Source organism: Manacus candei, unplaced genomic scaffold, assembly GCF_025592945.1.
Source record: "Manacus candei isolate 608988 ecotype Guabito, Panama unplaced genomic scaffold, ASM2559294v1 h1tg000131l, whole genome shotgun sequence".
In the NCBI taxonomy this organism is placed as follows: Eukaryota; Metazoa; Chordata; class Aves; order Passeriformes; family Pipridae; genus Manacus; species Manacus candei.
Window position 1 is genome coordinate 612,472 of NW_026138179.1, and position 20,742 is coordinate 633,213.

At 49.6% G+C, this 20,742-nt stretch overlaps 1 protein-coding gene across 2 annotated transcripts in view; it reads right to left on the bottom strand.

The window, feature by feature from the left end:
- The window catches only part of GNAO1 (G protein subunit alpha o1), a 135,790-nt gene that overhangs the window by 41,411 nt on the left and 73,637 nt on the right, over positions 1–20,742 (bottom strand). For both annotated transcript variants that reach the window (XM_051771243.1, XM_051771244.1), the window contains exon 4: positions 5,089–5,249. In XM_051771243.1, coding sequence (XP_051627203.1) covers positions 5,089–5,249 — 161 coding nt within the window. The remainder of the gene's footprint in view (positions 1–5,088; positions 5,250–20,742) is intronic.

The window sequence follows — 20,742 nt, forward strand, 5'->3', positions numbered from 1 at the left end:
TAAATTAAACCATAAATTCAGACAAATGTACCTACCTCTACACTTGTGATGTATTTTGCCTTTCTGCTTTATTGGGCTCCAAGACACAAAGGTGGGTTGTTCAATAAACAGCGCAACGCAAGTCATCCCAATTAATTGGATTGTTCCATTTATGCTGCTACTGCCTCCAATTAAATGCAAGGGAGCACAAGTGACAGGCACGAGTAAGACGGGTGTGCAGAAAACCATATTCTAATGCAAAAGCCGTGATGAGAAAATGGAATCTGTGCACCTGACGGGAATATTAATGCAAAACCTTGACCTATAATTTTCCTTCCTTCAGTCTGAGCGCGCCAGCAACAATTGCAGCTCATTAAAATGGATCATGTCCTGACAGTCGTGCATAATGTCCACGTCCCACAAGTCCAACGGTCTAAACATTTACCTTGCTGGCTTCACCAGCAAGGCAAACATTTAGACCATGGGACCTGTGGGATGTGGACGTTGTCACGGAGCTGCACGGTCCTGCACGACTGGAAACAGGAGACTGCAGCAAAGCCCCAAGACCTTTCCTCTCTCATAAACATGGAGTTATCAGAGAAAGAGGGATGGGAAAAAAAAACAAACTCAAAAGTGCCAGGAGGGGTTGGACCTCTGGAGTTCATCTGGCCCATCCCCCTGTTCAAAGCAGGGCCAAACTTAAAAGTTAAATTCAGTTTGAAAGTTAGTTCAGGTGGCTCAGTATTGAGCATTTCCAAGGACAGAGATTTTACAGCCTCTCTGGGCAGCCTTTCTCAGTGCTGCCTTGTCAGGGTTCAATCTGGAAGCTGTTCACCACATCACAACAACATCTGGCTCTACTTTCTTAACTGCTTTTCTGATGCAAAGTGTGTGTAGGCACGTGGGATGCAATAAGTATCAGTAGGGAAGGTGATAGCATCGTGCAAAGACAATTCTTTTGCAAGGAAAATAGATCAGAGAACAGTCCCACACAAGATGGGGTGAGAAGGAAAGCACTGCAGTATTTTATTCTGAGTTTGGTGCTGCTTTTCTATAAGGCTCTGCCAGAGCAGTTCTTGAAGATGGAGTAAGCAAAATGCTGTCCAGTCTGGGCTTGGTGTTTGGCACAGACTTGAGATGTCAGGGCTGTGGACAGCTGTGGTAGAGCAGCAGACACAATTGCATCTCTCTTTCTCCACTGAGCAGTGAGGTCTGTATCCCTCTCTGGAGGCATCTCTCCCTCCCTTTGCTCCTGACTGAGAGAGCCAAAGGCAACAAGCTTCCTAGCCCTGACACCTCTGATATGTGTGAAGATGGATGGGTTGAATGCAGGCCTAAAAATATTTTACATTTTCACGGGAGTTTCACAGCCCTGGCATTATCAAATGATCTTTCAAAGTACTTGGAAGCAGGAGGAGAATAACTCGAGATGGATTCTGGCTTTTTTGTGTCTGTGTACTTGCAAACTGTCTCTGCCTACACATCTTGCAGGGCCTGTGCCTGTTTGGAGACGCACATGGAAAATGGGAGCTCGTGTGGATGCTCCGTCTGCTCCATTTCCCCCCTCAAGGTTGGAGGCTGTTCAAAGCAGGTCCCCATCCTGGGTGGTGAAGATCAGACTTGCCCTGTGTGCTGCACTCCACTGACCAGGCTAGTTAGGAACTCGAGGCTAGGAAACACAAGACAATTTTAAAATCTGAACAAAAGTAGGAGATTAGGGAAACCAGCTGGAAACCTCTATTTTGCTGATTTTGAAAGCAAAATGTGGGTCACAGATGTGCTTCCACAGACAGAAACTGGCTAGAGAAGAAAAAGACATCAGCAGTGCCCAGACTCTTTGATGATCAGAGGTAGATTTAGCTCCTAGGCACGGAGACAAGAAAGGAAGAGGAGACAAAATAGGAATAAAAACATAATCAAGATATTAGGAATGTGGAACGCAACCCACCCGTAAATTTGCCTCAGGGAACTACGAAAAAATGCAGTAACAAAAAAAGATGAAACCAACTGCTACGTCTTACTCTCTTCCCTTCTCTTGCCATCCTTATGGTTTTACTGTTTGCAGTCCAAGGCACAGGAGGTCCATTACAGAACCTTCCCTCTTCCCCAGTCATGTTTTTTTCTTTGCAGTAGTGCTGTTTTCTGCCGTTCCTTTGCAGTAGATATAAAATCCTTGCTAAGGACAGGCAGACTTTGGAGCCTAAAATAAACCAAGCCTTGCAGGGAGGTGTTAAGGGAGTGTGTATTGGAGACTAGAAAGCAATGTGCTCCTGCCCATCTTTGATGGGAGAGCAGAGCTACAACTCACTTCTTGTTTAGCCTAATGCAAAATATTCAATTTATTTTCAGTGATATTGATGACAGACTGGTAAGAGCTGTGCTGCTGATCTTGCAGGCTGCTGATCAGCCTGTGACTTGGCCTCCCAGGGGCCTGACAGAAGGCCCATTGTCCCAGACATTTACAAACCTCAAGGTAAAGCACTGGAAGAGCAATTAAGAACAAGAGCAGCCCTGACTCAGAGAAGCCCAGGTGGTGGCTCCTCAGGCACAGACAGGCCATGGGGGAGGTTGGGAAAGAAGGGAGGGCATGTGGGGGGTGGGCTCTGGGGGAAGTGTCACTGCTGAAGGTCCCCCCTGTGCTGCCTCTGGGCTTTGGGGGAGTGCTGAGCAGCCGTGGAGCACCACCTCCAATTCCTGCAGCAAACTTCCCTCCTGCCAGCAAACCCCCAGTCCCTGTGGCTTAGCACCAAGAGAAGCCCAAAATAAAAGCGGTGCCAGTCCGGCTCACTGCCTGTCAGTGTTTCTCAGACTTTGGGGAACTTCAGATTCAGTTCTTGCCTGGAATTTATTTTTCTTAGCCCTAATGAAAACACATTTTGTAGTTGTTAGTGTTTTAAATCCAGCATCAGTGTCAAAAAAGATAAACCTTTTCTCAGGGTGGGGAAAAAAAATATAAAGCTGTCCAAAATCTTTCAGTTATGCAAACGAAAACAACCTCAAAGCATTGAAGGATTAAATGAAAAATATGCCTCTTTTCACTGGGAGTCCACTGGGTGTGAATAAGTGCCAACTGAGCTCTCACTTGCATCACCATCTAGCGTGATGGCACCAGGGCCAGAGGTGCAGCAGGATGTGTTCCTGTGCCCTGCTCTGGGAGAGCATCTCTGCTCCCAGGGACGGAACCACCAGAGGCTCCTCAACACCAGCAGGTCTGTAAATGACAAGGACTTTGCCATCTTCAGCCTCACTATCCAACCCAGCCCAGGGAAAACAAGTGTCCAGCCACAGCACACAGCCCCCCTGGCAAGGAGGATCGTGCAGCCTCCTCTGGATGAGAGTGATTTTGTCAAAGGCATAGAAACTCATTTTGCTGGGCTGCAACCCCACACTGAAATTGCTGTGAATACCACAGCACAGAGCCTCTTCAGCTCATATCTAGAAACTGCTCGTGGTTTCAGAGCTCTTGCTGATGAATTGCCCAGCAGCTGGTCACATTGGGAGGGCTCTGCTTATTATTTTCAACTGCTATCTTGCATGGAAGGAAAATCAAAATACTTTCCTCAAGGTAATTGGCTCTAAAACAATTGAAGAATTTTTCACAAGGTTGTAACGCAATTAGGACTGGCATTTTAGATAATTTATATCTCTAAAGGTATGTTTATGCCATCATACCCTTCTTTTATGGAAAAAAAAGGGAAAAAAGAAAAGGCTGCCAGCAACAGAAGGCTGATTTTGCTGTTACAGGCAATGAAATGTAGATTAAACACGGGCATCCACCTCGTACTGATTAAAAGGCAGCGTAATGCTGGGATCATCTCTGAGGTGTGAGGATGGATGGGTTGGATGCTGTGTCACCAGCCACACATCTGCAGGTTTCCCATTCGTTTTTCCACCATTGCCAAGTGATGTGTCATCACTCTCCTTCTGCTGCAGCCCCGCTCCCAAACTGCCCTGCCAGCTGGGTGGGAGGAGCTGGGACAGGCTGGGAGCACCAGGCCCCCCCACAGAACACAACCAGCAGCCACGCCACTGCTTGGGTTCATGTTTTGATAGATATCCAGGAAAACCCTGAGCAGAGTTGCCAAACAATCCAGACACACAACAGAACCTCCAGAAGTGCAGGAAACAGCTGGTGAACTTGTTGGTGTGGGATACTGAGCCAAAAGCTTGGACGTGGCATTGCCCTGACACCATTGGGAAGCCTCTATTTCCCTGACTACCAAAAGGTCTAAGGGTACAAGTGGAGAAATAATTGCTCTGTGCTTGGCTGTTCCTTATGCTTATACTGAACCACCTTTTACTGCCCCAGACTCAGTGCAGGGCCAGGGGACATTCTGCCTGACTGCAACAACTGCTGAGACTGAAACCATGGGATGACAACCTGGCCTGGGTGGAGATGAACAGATCCAATGAATTATCATTACAGATGGACATGAACTGAAACTGGGGAGACAGTCAATGGATATGAACTGAAACTGGGGAGACAATGGCTCTTCAGAGCCAGAGCAGCCACTGATGGGCAGACGTCCTGTCCTTATGATGGGGTGAACCAGAGCCACGGGTTCAGACAATTGACATTAAAAAACACCTGGATGTGGTCCCTAATGGCAAAGATGCCTCTGATTGTATTACAGGAGTAACACAACACCACTGGAAAAGCAAAGAGGTCCCTCACCTTTGGCTGTAGCCCAGCTGATGTATCAGTACACTGAATGACTGTCAGAAAAGCAAACCCCAGTGCTGCACAAAGCAGGTGATCACACTCTTCTGTGCACAGTCAGATAGACAGGGCAGCCATCAGCCATGCCCGTGGGTTGGGCTGCCTCTATTCACTAGATCCATGTTTGCAGAAACCTACCTTGAGCTGTTGGGAGCAACATGGGAACCTGGCTTTGGGGTCATGGACCTGACCCCCAACTGGCCGGAAAGGGACACAAATGTCCTGCCTGATCCTTTCTGCCATGCAGCAACCTGTGACACAACACACCCCCCAATCTGTAGCAGAGACACGTTCAGTTCCACTGCTACAAGGTCCCTAACATCAGTTAGAACTTTGGCAAGCCCAAATGCATCTCCTTAACATGAAAGACCATGGGCAGGGATACTCACTATTGAGCTGAGTCGTTAAGTTGATATTCCCGGGACCGGTTGAAGCATTCTTGGATCCCAGAGTCTGCCCAGAGTCTCATCATAGCTGACAGCAGCTCTGGAGAGAAGGGCTCTGTGTCCTCCATCCGACTTACGACATCGCAGACCATCTTGGCATCAGCCTGCAGGGCAAAGAAAGGAGAGGTCACAGGGATGCTCAAGGCAGAATTTGGAGCCAGAGATTTCAGAAGCAGTTCCCTAAACCATCACAAGTGAAGAGGCTGTGTTTCTGGGGATGGGGCTTCAGCATCCACGCTGTGTGATCCAGCAGAAAGGGCAAAGGAGGACGGAGCAAGGAAGTCACAAGGAAAAAGGTTGTTTGTGCAATTCACCTCACATCAACAAATATTTCTGTTCAGCAGACAAAGCAGTCTGCAGTGCACATGTGTGGAGTTTCTTGGGAACAGAAAGAAATGGATATATGTACAAAGTTATTTAGAATTGTTGTCAAAGTGACGCACACCCTGCAAGGACTCTCGCTTTAACCACGTGTGGAACCTTGCTGAAGCAGGGCTTTGGTATCAGAGAGGATGGCAGAGAGACTCCAGGAACAATTTTTTCCAGATGCTGGTTTATTGCTTTTCCTGAATTCTTGTTCTTTGCTATGAGCCCCTGCTATGAGGGCTAATTCATGCTAATGCAGACCACCTTGGCTGGCTGGGGTGCTCTGTGACTCACAGGGAGAGGAATCTCCCACGGTTCAGGAGCACAACAGTGAGGGAAGGGCCAGCTGGCCATTTTCAGATGGAATCTTTTTTGGTGAGAAAAATGAGATTCACTGGAACAGCAACTTTTCCTGGAGGATAGTGCTCTGACACAACTTGGGTCCGGAAGATGTCTCAGATTTAGGATGGGAATGTCTAGACAGCCTTGGAATAGCTGAGTTCAGCCCACTGTGATAGTCCACAGTGGCTGATGCTTTACTTGTTTGAGAAGCAGGACACCCAAATTCATGACCCTCTCTGCTTGCTTTGCAAGAAGTGGATTTCCCACACCACCCACAGACTCAGAAATCCTTGGGGTGTTGGAGCATCTGCAGAGTTTTTCTTTCATTCCTTCAAAGATGTCTCATATTTCTACAAGCCGACACAAACCCAATTATTATTTCTATAACTAATTGGAAAAGAGGAGCTCTTATTCCTTATGTGTGTACAGCAAACATGTGAAGACAACCTCCTTGTTTTATCACCTTGTGTCTCATCAGCCAGATCGAGCCCATTCCTGGCCAAACACAGGTGGAAGCCTTCACCTTCCAGGGTGTTTGACCTGACCCAACAAAGGCAGATCAGAAGCCCAAGTCTGGCAGAGGGGAGTGCAGGCAGTGCCCGTGCTTTGCTGGGCACAGTTAGAAGAGGAGGAGTGCCCATGCTGAAGAGCACCCCAATAAACTAATGGCATGGGTGGATATGACAAGGTGTGTGATGGGGCCTGCACGGCCAGGATCAAAACTCCTCTTTATTGAACACTGAAATCGCTGAAAAACTGCAGGGCACCAAACTGCTGGCACTGGAGAGTGAAGCTGCTGGAGATGTCAGTGCTCAGGGAAAGAGCCTCAAGTGTCCTGAACATCCAGCCTTTATGGGCTGAAGAAGTCTCAGTACTGTATGTATCAGCACTGTATCCCATAAAACTTAATGAGGTGGACTCTACTTTGAGGGCTTTATGAACATAAAGTCTCACAGAGTGCTTAACTTCGTATTTTAGTGCCCAGGAATCTTCCCAGCCCTCTGTACAGACTCTGCTCATTTCAGAGGAACAGTATTGGTGACTCACACCTCAAAGCCAAGACAAACCAAGAACCTTGAAGAGTTCAGTTAATTTCAAAAGCTTGTTTTCTGCCCCGGAGTGCTTCGTGAGCTCAGTGAATATTCATAAATCATCTGTATGGTTTGCCTGCCCTGCTGGAGCTGCAATTCTGCTCTTTTCACAGACTCTAAATGACACAAACCCCACTAATGGCTGTGTCTGGCCTGGCCCCGTTATTTGTGCCTGGCTGGTGCAGGAAAAGCATCCAAGCTTTCAGTCAGGTAGAAGGAGGCCTTTCTATGTTATCCTGACCACTGAGGGGGTTATAGGTATAAGTCACAGATCTGTCCATCTGTCTGTAATGGCAAAGCACATTTGAAGCTCTCCAGCTGTTATGGGCAGGGTCTGGGCTTCTTCTGAGCTTTGTGGATTTAACTACAGGCTGCTTTCTGCAAAGCATCAGAGGGAACAGCACAGTTGTCATGTTTTCTGTGCTGGGAAACAGCTGCCTCACCTTTTCAACTACTGAGGCTTGTGGCAGTTCCCTGTGAGCAAGACCCACCACAGGAGAGTCTGAGCAGAAGATACAGATGAACAGTGAATGACAGGGTAGAATGGGAGCCACCAGGGACAGGCATCTCTGGCTGTGGCCCTCGGGTCTGCTTGGGCCAGAAGTGGGGCTGAGGATGTAGGGCAGGGGGTTATTTTGGTACATGCTCCTCTGTGGTCACTGGAGGTCCCTTTTGGGGACAGGTGAGGCTGCCCTCCTGCAGCATGGACACCTGCCTGCGGGGCAGACTGAGAGTCAACAGACTGGAGCAGGGCTTGAAGGAAAGTTTATTGCTCCTGCTGAACGGCAATAAAAATATTCCAGACTTGGTTTTATTTTGCAGAGTGAACCATCGAACTCTTAGTTTTATAGACCCAGAAAAAGCAGGTGAAATGAGTGTTTTTAAAAATACTCCTCTCCCCTGCCAAGGATGAAGCCCCTCTGTCAAGAAGCATGGGGCCATCCAGGAGTTCAGGCATTTGTTAGATGATTTAACGAGCAATTACGGATCCAAGAAGAGAAGATATCCCTTTCTTTTCTCACTCTCCAGGCTGCATCTCAAGCTGGGAATGACATTAAAACCTCCAGCCCCCCCTGGGCCCAGCAGGTAGGTTTTTAAATACTGCCTGATTGACTTTTCCCTGTCCACCTCCCCCGGGTCTGGCGCTCCCGCTTTTCCCGAGGTGAGAGGAGCGGAGCCTCCCGCCAGGCTCTGCCTCTGTGCTGCAGCCAGCAATTAAATACAGCAAAACAAAACAGGCCAACCAGCCCCCGGCCCCGCAGCTCCCATCCGACAGGGTTCCGTTAATGAATATCACGGTGGTATTTCAGCTACCTCGGGAGCTAAAAATAGGCAGCCCTTGGCTCCTGGGATTGCTGGAAGAAGCTACAAAATGGAGCAGGGCTGCTCCCAGCTCTGCTGCCTCTGCCTTTCCAGCTGCTCTGGCTCCCGTCTCCTCGGAACGAGCCGTCTGGGAGGAGGGTGAGAGGTCAGGCTGGTCTCCTTCGTGCTGGTTCTTATTCAGCAGGAGCATCCCAGCCTATCCCTGCAACATTCCCATGTGTCCTGCTGCCACTTCCCAAAGGCTTGCACTTTCCATGGCAGGTGAAACCCTGACCCCCGAGCGGATGCCTTCAGGTTGTTGGTTACAGAGAGTGGGATTTGTCATTTTGTGTCACTCCTGAACGCTGGATCCGTCCACCTGCAGAGGGAGGATTAGAGCTGGCTGGGCTTGGCCTGGGGAGGCAGCTGAGCCCAGAGACCCTGGGAAGGTGAAATACACCCCCAAACTTCAGCCACCGAGCCAAAAGACCAAATCAGCCTTTGCTAAAGACCAAACCTCTGCACTGGCTGAGGAACGGAGAGGGCTCTGTAGTCCCAGGGCAGGGTCTGAAATGCACAGAGATGTGAACCAGAAGCTTGTGAACAAGCAGGGAGTCAGTGCCCCACTCCTGACCCCGGGCTGGGCACCTTCCTGTGCACCAGTCATGCTATAAATCCAGCTCATGGGGACCTTTTCTGTCCCTAACCTGGACATAGATGCAGTTATTTAATTGTCTCCCATATGTCACTGTCACCGGGCACGCAGCCTGTGCTCAGCAGGCAAACCTGTGACTTCTCTTGCCACGGCCACACAGCCCAGTCAATGTGTTACCTTGCTGGAAGGGAGAGGGGCCCCTCCTGTCAGCCTCACACTGCTGGCAGCCGTGTTTGGCTCTGCAAGCAAGTTATTTTCCATCACACCAATACAGACCACCCTTGACTATTTGTTCCTCACCAGCAGCCACGACCAGTGCCCACGGAGGTACCAGCAGAGCTGCTCCTGCCCTGTCTGCTGTGGAGTTGAACTGGAGTGGGACCCAGGTCTCTATCTCTGACTATTCCAGGGTAAATCCTGGCTCTGGTCCTTTGAAGTTGCCCGGACACTCACTAGGGGACTTTTTTTTTTCCCCTTTTTTTCTTCAAAAAGGAATAGTTTTCTGGAAGGGGGGAAATTTAAGGGATAGTCAAAACCTTGTGTGAAGCTGTGTGGTACAAACCTGCTAAACCCTACAGAGCTGCACTGAGTTACACCCACAGGAGAGCTGAGCCACTGTGTCACATTGTACTGTCCTTTCCTTCTGGTGAACTAAATCCCAGTAAATATCATTTTTTGCTGTTATTTACTCTGATTAATGATACTTGTCACTCGGCCTGTCTCAAAGGTTAGCTCTGGGGCAATTTCCTCTGGTGGCTGGTTGTACTCAGAGCTGCATCTCAGAACATTTCAGAAAATCCATGCAGTGTGGGAGAAGATAAGCATTGCAATTTGGCTGGCAGTGCCAGACAAATCAGCACGGTGCTAGTTATCAGCAAGCAATCTCGTGGGAAAAGTAGTGGCCATCATCAGTCATGGACCTGGGGGAAATCAAACTGATGTCTTGAGAGCGTCCAGCATCCAAAGAGAATGTCCCTGGAAGGAAACCTTCATGGGGCATCCAGATCCTGACCTGGGGGCACAGCAGACATGGCTCTGCTACCCCAGTGAGAAATGACATCCTATAATTTAGGGGCAGAACGTCTCCTAAACTGAAAACCTCCTCTCCTCCTCCTTACAGAGTGTCCCAGAAATCTGGACGCTGCTTCCCAACCGAAGTGTGGCTGCATCACAGCAAAAGCCAGTGATTTTCACAACATTTGCAGCCCGAGTAAATCCTGGAAACGAAGCAGGATTGGTGAATGTGCCTCTTCCAGAGCCATCCAGGGCCCAGCTCCAAGTCCATAGGAGTTTTTGGAGATGCTGAATAGCTGCACGTACGACTCTCCCCCTCGCTCTCCCTCACACATCTGTGTTTCAGAGCTGACCTCTCAATCTGTGGAAATCTGTCTGGCATGAAGCAGCTGCTGTGCATTGCAGGAGAGACAACCTTCTCCCTTCCTCCTCCACCCTGCCATCCGCCTTCAGAGCATTTCATCAGGGCCTCCCACCTCTGCCTGGCATTTGGCTTGCTGAGAGATCCTGGAAGGCACCGAGCAGGTAAAAATCTATCCAGTAACTTATTAAATTCTATCCCTTTGGGGAATACCTTGAGGTGGGCACCCAAACTACATGCCCTCTGCACTCTCTTTAGTTGGAGGTGGGACTGCAAAGCCCCAGGCACAGATTCCAGTGCTCTGGGTTTATGCTGAGCTTCAGGCAGTGCTCTCCAGCAATTTGCATCACACAGCAAAGCCAAGCCTAACAAAGGAAGTTAGAGATGGTTGGCTTTCCACAGTGTCACAGTAGCCATCTTCTACCCTGCCTGTGTTAATGGCTCACAGAAAGGTTGGTTGACTTGGATACCAGGCTGAAGGGCTGCTGTCTGTCTGTCTGTCTGTGAGCAGGCAGACCATTCTGGATGGAAAACACAACCTGACAGCCACGGGGACGTCCAGAGCTCCTCCTGAGGTTGTGCTGTCTGGCTATCAATTAGTACAGCCCTGGTTTTCATATCCTTCTGGAGCCAAGATGGCACCATCACCTCTGACTGTCTTGGCCAAACAGTTCTCTGTGTCTGGGATGTGGTCTAGGATTTCTAGCCTGAAACCTTGTTACAGCTGCTTTTTTTCTGTCTGCTGCTTCCTATTTGGGGAGACATTGAGCAGGACTGATATTATAGATTATTATGGCTCTTAGAGCAGGCCAACTGCTCTGTGTTCAGTACCACCTTTATTCCTACCCATTCTGTATGATACTGCAGCTGATCAAATAAAAATTGCTAGCTGTTATGTGGGTACAACCTTCTTTTCCTCTCCTGCAACACACGTAAAATAATATTCCCCGTTTGCCTGGACTAATGACTATCTGGCAATCCAGGGACTGGATAATGCATGGACTAGACTAAGCTCTCAGGCTGCCAGCTGGCCACCACCATAATAAGAGTTCCTACAGCTCTGTGTCCTTGTAGAAAATGGTGCTTCACTCACCAGAGAGGTGGAAAAACCCACCACCCAACAACACAGAACTCAACCTGCAAGAGAGATGACAAGTCATTTCCTAAATTTCCTTTATTCTAGGAAATCTCAGGGTCTTCCCCTGTTCTTGAGGAGCTCAGAAGAGCTCCTGAACTGGGCAAGACAAACACGGTGGGTAGATGATCTGATTTTTCCAAGCAAGGATGGGAAAGCCAGAAAGCATGTGTTAAATGGTCTCAAAATAGGTCCTGACCCACCAGGTGCAAAGGAAGGTGAGAAAACCACACTCTGATCATCCCAGTCCCTTCTAAATCAAGAAGAGGGCATTCCTGAGAGACTGAGAGCCACTGCAGACTCCACAGCACCCCTGGGAGGGCGGCTCTGCTGGGCCCTCTGTCCTGCTGGCACCGAGCACAGGGCTGAGCGTGGGACCTGCCAGCCCCAGCGTCATGCCAGGGCACAGACAGCACTGCCCACCAGGGAGGGGATGAGAGAGAGAGTCACAGATGGGGGACATTACCCGCATGGCTTCCTGCTCCGCAGGGAGGGCTCTGCCGCAGTGCCGAGGAGCAGAGACGAGAGAGCAAAATCCTTGCAGCTCACCGCCCTTCTCCTCTCTGTAAAACCCTCTGCCGGGTAAAAGTCCACAGAATGTAATGGCCCTGGAGTGTTTGTGCTGCAGGAAATGGCGGGGAAGTGCCTGAGATGCCACAGTGGGAGAGCAGGTGGGGAGGCTGCGTTGGCTCCCGGCGTTGGGAAGATAAACGGCTTTTTCACATTCATTGCAATGCTGAGGGCTGAGCGTGAGCTGAGCAGAGTGGTGGCCATTCCCTGGGAACCCGTTCAGGGTTTGGGGATTCCTGATGCCTTTAGCCTGCACATCCTCCACTCTTCAAATGTCTTTAAGATTTTCCACACCAACATCCCTCGGCGCGACCGCGTAAGGGTGGCAGGGCAGAGGGGACACAGCTGCATTCCAAGCTTTCCCACCACAAAGGGGGGAAAACAGGCTTTGTCTTTGGAACAGAAAGGGAAACCAGCCCCTATGGTGGGGGTGCATTCCCAGGAGAAAGAGGGATTTTTTTAACATCTCTGGCTAAGTGCCGCCTGTGTGGGATGATTTATAGGGCAGCGCCATCCCGCTGGGGAGCCGTGCAGTGCTGGAACCCGGTAATCAGTTTAATGCTCAGAGCTCGGTGCTGAACGGTGGGTGCTGATCTCCACTCCACAATTAATCTCGCAGATTTATCAGTGCCTCATAGGATGAGGGGCTGAGGCTGTGGGTTACAGTCCTCTGTCCCTGAAGAAAGCAATGGTTCTTCAGGCAGAGAGAGCCCAGCCTCATTCGTGGTCCTATTTCACTTGGTGATCTATGTTGAAGATACTTAAAGGGGGTATGAGTAGGGGGAGAGGAAAAATCCAGATCTCCCTTCACCCTAACCCTGTTAAATGTCCCTCCCTGTTGCCTCTGCTCTGTAACCCATAATGGGATATCTGGGTAGGGATTTCTCACTGCTCTCCACTGAAGCAGCTACAGCAGCCAGTGGGTTCATTGTTCACAACCAAGCCTTCTGCCTGACAAGGGGTCTCAAAATTATTTCTTTCACTGCTGATGTGACATCAGGCCCCACAGCAGCCAAAGAACACTGATTCTTCCACTTGGCAGCAGAACCGAAAAATTAGGTGGTGTGAAAAATCAGCTTGGATGAAACATGTTCCCCTGCATTCTCCATTGGACTCAAAGGCCTCTGAAAAATTTCATTTCACATCCAGCCAAAGCACTTGCCTTAAGCCCTATCAAAATATTTTGAGTTGTTTGGGTGCTCAGTATTATTATTTTAGATTCATGTCAATTTTCAAACAAAAATGTTGTTTCTGAATGAAAAATTGGAAAAATGAAAGCAAAATACTTTGCCCTTTTCAGGAATGCAAAATCCTTTCGAAAAATCCTCATGTAATTTCCTCTTGTTCATGATTACCTGTAGATTTTTGCTGGATTTGTACATTTTGACTGGATTTTACAAATGTTTTTGGTTTCTTTCAGGCTGTTTTTCAGCAATTTCATAAAACATTTCTATCTAGCTCTATTAACAAGCACAACAAGAATTTTCCCATCAGGAGTCCTTTACTCACAGCTTATTTGCTGTTCTAATTTGAATTCTCACCACCTCAAATTTTCTGGTTTTTGGTGCTCTGCTCTTTCCCCAAATGTCTTACAAGATGATCCCTGCTGAGAGCAGAGGAAGGGGTTTTCCTCAGGTTTTACTTGGACTTTGCAGGAACAAAAGGAGGTGCTTGAAGTCCAGCACCTGCCTGCACTGTGGTTTAGCCTGCCCATGGCAGGGGGGTTGGAATTACACGATCTTCAAGGTCTCTTCCAACCCAAACCATTCCAGGATTCTATGACATTAACACTGTGAAGGGGATGGGCTGAAACAACACAAAATTCACTGAGTGGCTGGTTAGCAAAATTTTGCCCACGACTTCTTACTACTGCAATGTTTCTTTAGTTTCTCTCCCTCTTAATTTTCAGGTGACTGTGAACCTTTCTCAGCAGGGAAGACCAGGATTCCCAAGAGATGGGGGTGGAGGAGCATTTGGCTGAGGTTCTGCTGGAAGGGGAAGCTGCATCTGATGGGGCCGAGGCTGAGCAGGGGATGGTCGAGGTGCCTGTGCCTGCCTAGAAGGAGCCCCAGAGTTCAGAGCAGATGAAAGACAAATTTTTAGTTAAATCTCCCCTGTGCTGCCGTATTTCCAGCAAAATCAAGACTTGGGTGCTTGTAACAGGCTTGAAGGAGCTCTTCCTTTGATCGGTGGGGATTACAGAGAATAACCCCCAGCAAGTTCCTCCTCACCGGAGCGGAGGCACGTCACACACTCACACATCTGCTTATTTATTGTTTCAGGTTGCTGCAGAGAAAAAATGTTCTACATTTTCCTTATGAGACCCTCAAGAAAGTTCTCCCACCCTTTGGTAGCGGGAGGGTGGGAAGAGGAAGAAGAGGGAAAGGGAGGGAAGGAACCTGTTGGGCTGCACGTGGGCATTGTTGTTTCGGGGAAGCTGTTCTCGGGGACATTAACAGGAACTTTATTTTTATTAAGTGCTCTTTTCAGAGAGAATGGATAAATGGGACCTCAGGTGCATCATTAGATGACAGGATAGTTCATAAAATAAGTGGCTGGCAGGAAACTATCTTTCTAACAGCTTAACAAGGATAGGCAGAAACAGGCTGGGGGCCTGGAAGAAATCTTTGATGCTGTTGTGTGTATTTATTATTTATTCTTCTGGCACAAATATAGCATCAAAGAATGTCAAAACCAAAAAAGCTCATAACCTGCTGTCACTGGATTAGTCCTACATCTCTGTAACCATGGCATCATGTAGTATTGACAAGGAAAATCAGCAACAATGGGAAAAAAAGCACCCAGCATTTATAACACTTGTGAGCATGAGGCAGACTTCCTCGCTCTGGTGAGGATGCACCAGAAGGGATAAGAAAATCTGTGAGCATCTTGCTAGCCTGGGCATCTGTGAGGCTCAGCTATGATGGAAAATGCCAGGAAACAGCAGAGTTGCTCCCTTGTGTGTAATCCCATGTGACACAGAGGGTGGATCCCCCCAAACATTTTGCTGCTATTACAAGTCCCCTCAAACCCCACTAAAGAGCAGGGATGGCACCACTGCCTGCCTGCAGTCTGGGATGGAAATGGCTGCACCATCCCAGCCCCATGGCAGGAGCTCTGTGATGTGACCTGGTGGTCACCTCTGGGGGGGTCCCTGCCCACTGGGTGCTGCCAGTCCTCACCTGCTGCCTCCCAGGCTCACCCCATTTCAGTGCCTCCCTCCCTTCCCCTCTGTGCTCCCCCTCTCCTTGTGCCAGCCTCCCTGGCTCTGCAGCCACTGCAGTGGGAAGCCCTCCCTCGTGTTTGCACAGAGCAGAGGACTGTGCTGACATGAGTAGCAAGGCACAGGATTTAATACTGGACTGATTATTTTTGGGAAAATAACAAATATTCACATTTTCTGGAATGCTTTGGCTGGACTGGAAATATTTCAAGTACCATCAGGAGATTAGGGAGCTTCTTTAAATCTGGTTTTGGTTTGTTTCTTTTTTTACATCTTTGCAGAAGAAGGAGTAAAAGCCAACTCCAAAATGTTCTTCATGGAGGGACTGGGATTTGGCAGTGTCATGCAGTGATGCCTGTGGATAAGGGGAGATGGGAACAGTACAGCCTCTGACTGCCTCCCAGAGCCCCCCTGCAGAAGGGGTCAGACCTGCCCTGCAGACAGATTTGGGGCAGAAGGAGCCAGTGTGCTCCATTGGCCCAAAGGGGGCCAAAGCTCAGGCTTGGGGTCTGTTTGTGCTGCCCCTTTTTCACCCGGTGGCACAGAGCCAAGAAAACTTGGAGCAGAGACTTCCACAGTTGCCTAATGGGTCTGGAAATCTGATTTCCTCTACAATAAGCAGACCAGGCCCCATAGCCACCGTGTACCTCTGGGCAGCAGAGTGTGAGGTGGGTCCCTCCATGGCATGGCCAGTCAGTGGAGCGTGAGAAATCCCAGGAAATCCAGATGGATGACATTCCTAGCTCCTCTTTCTCTCGGTTACTTTGGCTTTTCCTCTCCCTGGCTCTCCTGCAGCTCTGCCTGGCTGCAGCCATCCCAACCCCAGGAGCAGCCCTGCCTGTGCAGCACTCTCTGGAGATGCTGTTTCTCTCGCAGGCGTTCAGCCCGTGGTGCATCACAAGAAAATACCCACAGAGGAGCGAGCGATGCCAGTGAGATACTCACCTTCCCTCCACCTCCCAGGGCTACTTTCTGCCTGGGCTACGAGCCTGCTGCATCTTTGTGTGGTTAATAAAAATAACCTAAAAGTACTCGGGAGCAGACAGAGCAATCCCAGAGACTCCAAACATCTAAGGGGCTTTGTTTCCAAGGCAACATCTTGTCTCCTAGCTGCAAAAGGCCACGGGAATGAAGGCAGCCTATGGAAAATGAATAGCTAAATGACAACAACAACAAAAAAAATCTGCTGGGGAGCATTTCAGGGAGGGAGGGGTGTTCGTAGGGGGACCAGGAAAGAGCAAGCTGAGCAAGCCAGGACTAGCTGCACAGAGCATGCAAAGGGACACGGTGCAATTTATCTCGTGAGAAGCTCAGTCCTGCCCCCATTGAAATGCAGAGCACCACTTCCACTGACTTAATGGGAGCAGGGGAGCTTGCACAAATCAGCCATTCTTTTCTTTCCCCCCTTTTTTAAGCCACAGTGTTTGAAGATTGGAGCTAGTTAAAAATAATCCATTGTCCAAGGCAGAGCCTTCCCCGGTCCCAGGAGCTCCCCAGCCAGGGCTGCAGCTCACCATCAATTTTGGCCACCCCAGACTCCCACTGCCAGAGCTGCCTCCTCCCTCCACAGCACAGGGCAGTGAGGCGGGAGGTGCCAGAGCAACAGAGCATCCCTCCAGCTCTTCCCAGGAAGAAAGGAACGTGTTTTCACCCTTTCCCACCGTTTCCAGAGCACTGTGTGAATATCTGTGTGCCATCCAAGCTGCAGAGCCAGTCCTTTCTCTATGGCTGCAAGGATGGTTTTGCTCTCGCAGCCTTTCAAGCTGCCCAGAGAGCAGACCTGGGGCATGGGGCAGGGGGAGAGCACAGATCCCTCTGCCCTCCAGGTCCCACCAGGACACCCACGACCCCTCTGACAGCAGGTCCCTCCAAGAGGGCAGGTGAGCAGGTCTGGGCTCCACTGTGGTGCATCCAATGTGTGTCTCCCTTACGTCAGTGACTGCTGCAGTCCAGTGCCCCTGGGATCGTTTATGGGATTGGTATCAGACAGGGAGGGGAGAGGCTCCCAGCCCAGCCCAGCCGCCTGCCTGCAGGCTGCTCCTGCCTTTCCTCTCCCTCCTGTCTCAGGGGAATGCCTAAAAGCTGAGCATCATGATGCCAAGTGAGCTGCTGGAGCTTTTCCTCTGTGTCCCAGGAGGTGGCATGGATGCCCTGGGAACGTGACAGGCATTGGGTCAGGAGCTCCTCAGCAGCAGCACAACTGACAGGGAGCTCCAACATCGTGCCAGGAGTGGGCTCTCCACGGGGGAAGGGGAGGAGGAGGGAGCCCTGAGACTTCCCTGGTGTGGCCAGGAGGGCTGGAGGACAGCGGGGTGTGTTGGTGCTGGTCTCTGCCTTGGGCTGGAGCCAGCCTCGAGCTTGAGCTCTCCCTCTACTTCTCCTCAAAGACTCTTTGGGATGATGAACAACTCAACCATCCATGTCCCGCCTGACGTTAAAACATTTTATTTAACTAATGTCTTTTCTTTGTTCCTTCTCTCGATCAATACCATGTGAGCAAGAGGTTTCCAGAGGGAGAGCTGCTGGGAAATGTTCCCCTCACACTTTTTTTTTTCACACCCTCTGTTGTGGGCAGAGCCAATCCATCCACACGGATGGATGACTGCTATTTATTATTCATCTTGGTATGCCGAGCAGAGCCTCTATCTGAGCAAGTTTTGAGATGATGAGGTTTGCTTCTCACTCCTCCTCCTTGAAACCATTTTAAATTTAGCTTAACTCCAGGGAATTCCTCAGAAATTGCCCTGGAGAAGCAAGGCTGGAATTTGGAGTTTGAACTCCAAAACCACTGCAGCCATTTTACTTGTCCCCAGTTTGTCCTTCTTACAAGTACCCACCAAGAGTATTGCACAACTCAAAATTTTCTGCTCTAAACTCCTTTGCAGTGTTCCTGGATCACCTTCCACTGCCATAACTTTCATCCTTACATGGCTAAACTTCACTTCTACATGAAATGATTCGTACAGACCACATCAAGTTTTCACTTGCAAATACTTTTGGACCATTTTCAAAGTGCTCAGCCCCACTTAACCATGACACACATTGTGTGGTTTGTGCCACCCTCTGTACAACTGGTTCTCAAAATAGTTGAGAATATTAATACAGGAGTTGGTATTGACCTAACCTGATTCACACCAGGCTTGGCTGTAAATTGTTAGCAACAGGATACAATGAATGTTCCTGAAAATCCCATTGCTTGGACATAATGATAGAGAAAATAGACTTTGTAGAATACATTATTATTGGCTTGTTAAAAATTCTCACCTACATGTCTTTAAAAATGTATCTGCTCAGGTCGTTAATGGCATCTGCATGGGCAGGCTTGTCATTATGTCTGAATGAATAAATAGTATTGATTTATACCATAATAAATTTATAGAATAAATTGTAACTAAAATACAGCCAGCTGGGTGACCAGCTACTTCTACAGAGTATTTGCTGGCAGATGTCTCGTGTTTTAGTTTTTCAAAAGGCCTGCACAGGAGACCATACAGCTGTTACCCTTGGTCCTAACATGACCAGGTGATGAGCACCCGTTGAGCAGTCAGGGCACTCCAACCCCTTCCTGAAAACCTGTGTGCCCCTTCATTTTCTCTGCCACCCTTGTGTTTCAGATGGCTCAGCTCCCTGGCTGGGTCTCGACAGACACACACACACACCCAGGCTGGCTTCCAGACCCTCACCAGGGATAGACAGTACACATCTCCTTAGCAGATAAAAACTGTCAGGCTTTCAACTTGCCTTTGAGCTGATATCTTCAGAGTAATAGGTCAAGCTGGAAATGCATTTCCAGCCCGTGTTTGCCTACCAGCAGCAAGCTCTCCTTCCCTCCTCGGAGCCGCAGCGCTCAGTAATGAGGCCATTGATGGAGCAGTGGTATGCTCTTTTGTCCCTGCCAAAACCCTGCTCCCTCCTATTCAGCTCAACAAGATGCGAAGCCCTGGTGCTGCCAAGAGTCCTTTCAGCTGCCAAAGGAAAGGGAACTAATCAAACAAGGAAAAGAGCCCAAGTGCCAGGCTCCGTTCCCAGCCCCGAGCCCGCGGATACAGTCGGTGCCGGCCGGAGCGCCCCGGACTTCTCCACTGCCCGGGTGGGAGCCGTGGGCTCTGCTGCTCCTGGGCTGTGTTACTGCTGCCTCAGTTAGCCTGAGCCCTCTCCAGGCACACCACAGCCTGTACTTGTTACTCCTTTATTTTTTTTTCAATCCCGTTCTGCAGTGCCAGCTTCCTATCTCTCCCCTCCTGATTTCCCACACAAGTAGAAAAGCCTCACGCTGTGCCTTTCATGTCCCTTGCCCTGTCAGTGGGCAGCACCTTTGGAATCATCTTTTTTGGCCTCTGTCTCAAACTCTACTTGGTCAGAGACAGGAGGAGACTGTTGTTTTTCAGTGTCAATATTTGAACTGCATGTGGGTCGTTCTCCCATGGCGCTGCTCACGTAACTGCCTGGGCAGTGGCTGCGTTGGTTCTGCTGCTGCTCCACATCCAGTTATGCCAGATGAGGATGGGGTTTGTTTTTGGATGTGTCCTGATCCTCTTCTCCATGACATTCTTCCATCTCTTCATTTTTAGTGCTGACATTAAGTATTTAGAGCATAAAATGACTAATTTGCCTCTGCAGCCGCTGTGTTTTGAGGCCATTTGGGAATTGCTGAAGTTATTTGCCACCTACAGCCCAGTGAGTTTTATAAAGGTATTGTGTGTTTCCATACTACTTCTAACTTCCAACTGCTTATTTACCAGGGAGCCCCCACAGTGTCAGTGACTGGGGGGCAGCCACTGCTGGGGTTAAACGGGTGGTTATCCAACAGCCCGGTTACCACACACGACAGCTTAGGATGGGAGGTGAAAACACTGCTTTGCCAAATGAATAACACCAAGTTATCTGTTTCAGCTGGAGCTGCTCCAGCGCTTTTGGCATTTCTAGAGCTCATGGACACCGCAAAGAATATTTAAGGAGGCAAAAAGTAATCTGCACGCTTTGGAGGTCGGCCACGGCGCCGCCGTAAATGTCTCTCTGCTCTTGTAAAGAAGTGCCACAGGCCCTCCAAAGGTCACGGGCACTCAGCTGCTCGGGGTCACATCTCTCCTGCCAACACAGGGCCCCTCATGTTGAAGGGAGAAGCAGGCCAGCTCGAGCCCTGCATCCCTGCTCTGATGCTCTCCTCCCTTGCTGGAAAGCCTGCCCAAGCAATGTGTCCCTGTGCACACTGATCCTGGCTTGGCTGGAGCTGCTGGAGGAGGGGGCAGCCTCAGCACCACCATTCCAAAAACCCCAGGCTGGTGGTGTGGACAATGCAGTGCTCCTGACCCAGGGAATGGGGCCCTGGGGCCCAGCCAGAGAGCAGCACAGTGCTCCCCAACCCCAGACACACAAACACACAGGGCTGCTCAGGGTCAGCAGTGGGGCTGTGCTGTGTCACAGACGGGTCACCAGAGCTGCTCCTGAGGGACCTGGGGCTTCTCACACTGAGCCCACCTCATGGTTACCCCGTGTGTCCCTCCTCTGCAGCACCCAGGGGCTGACTCTGTGAGGACC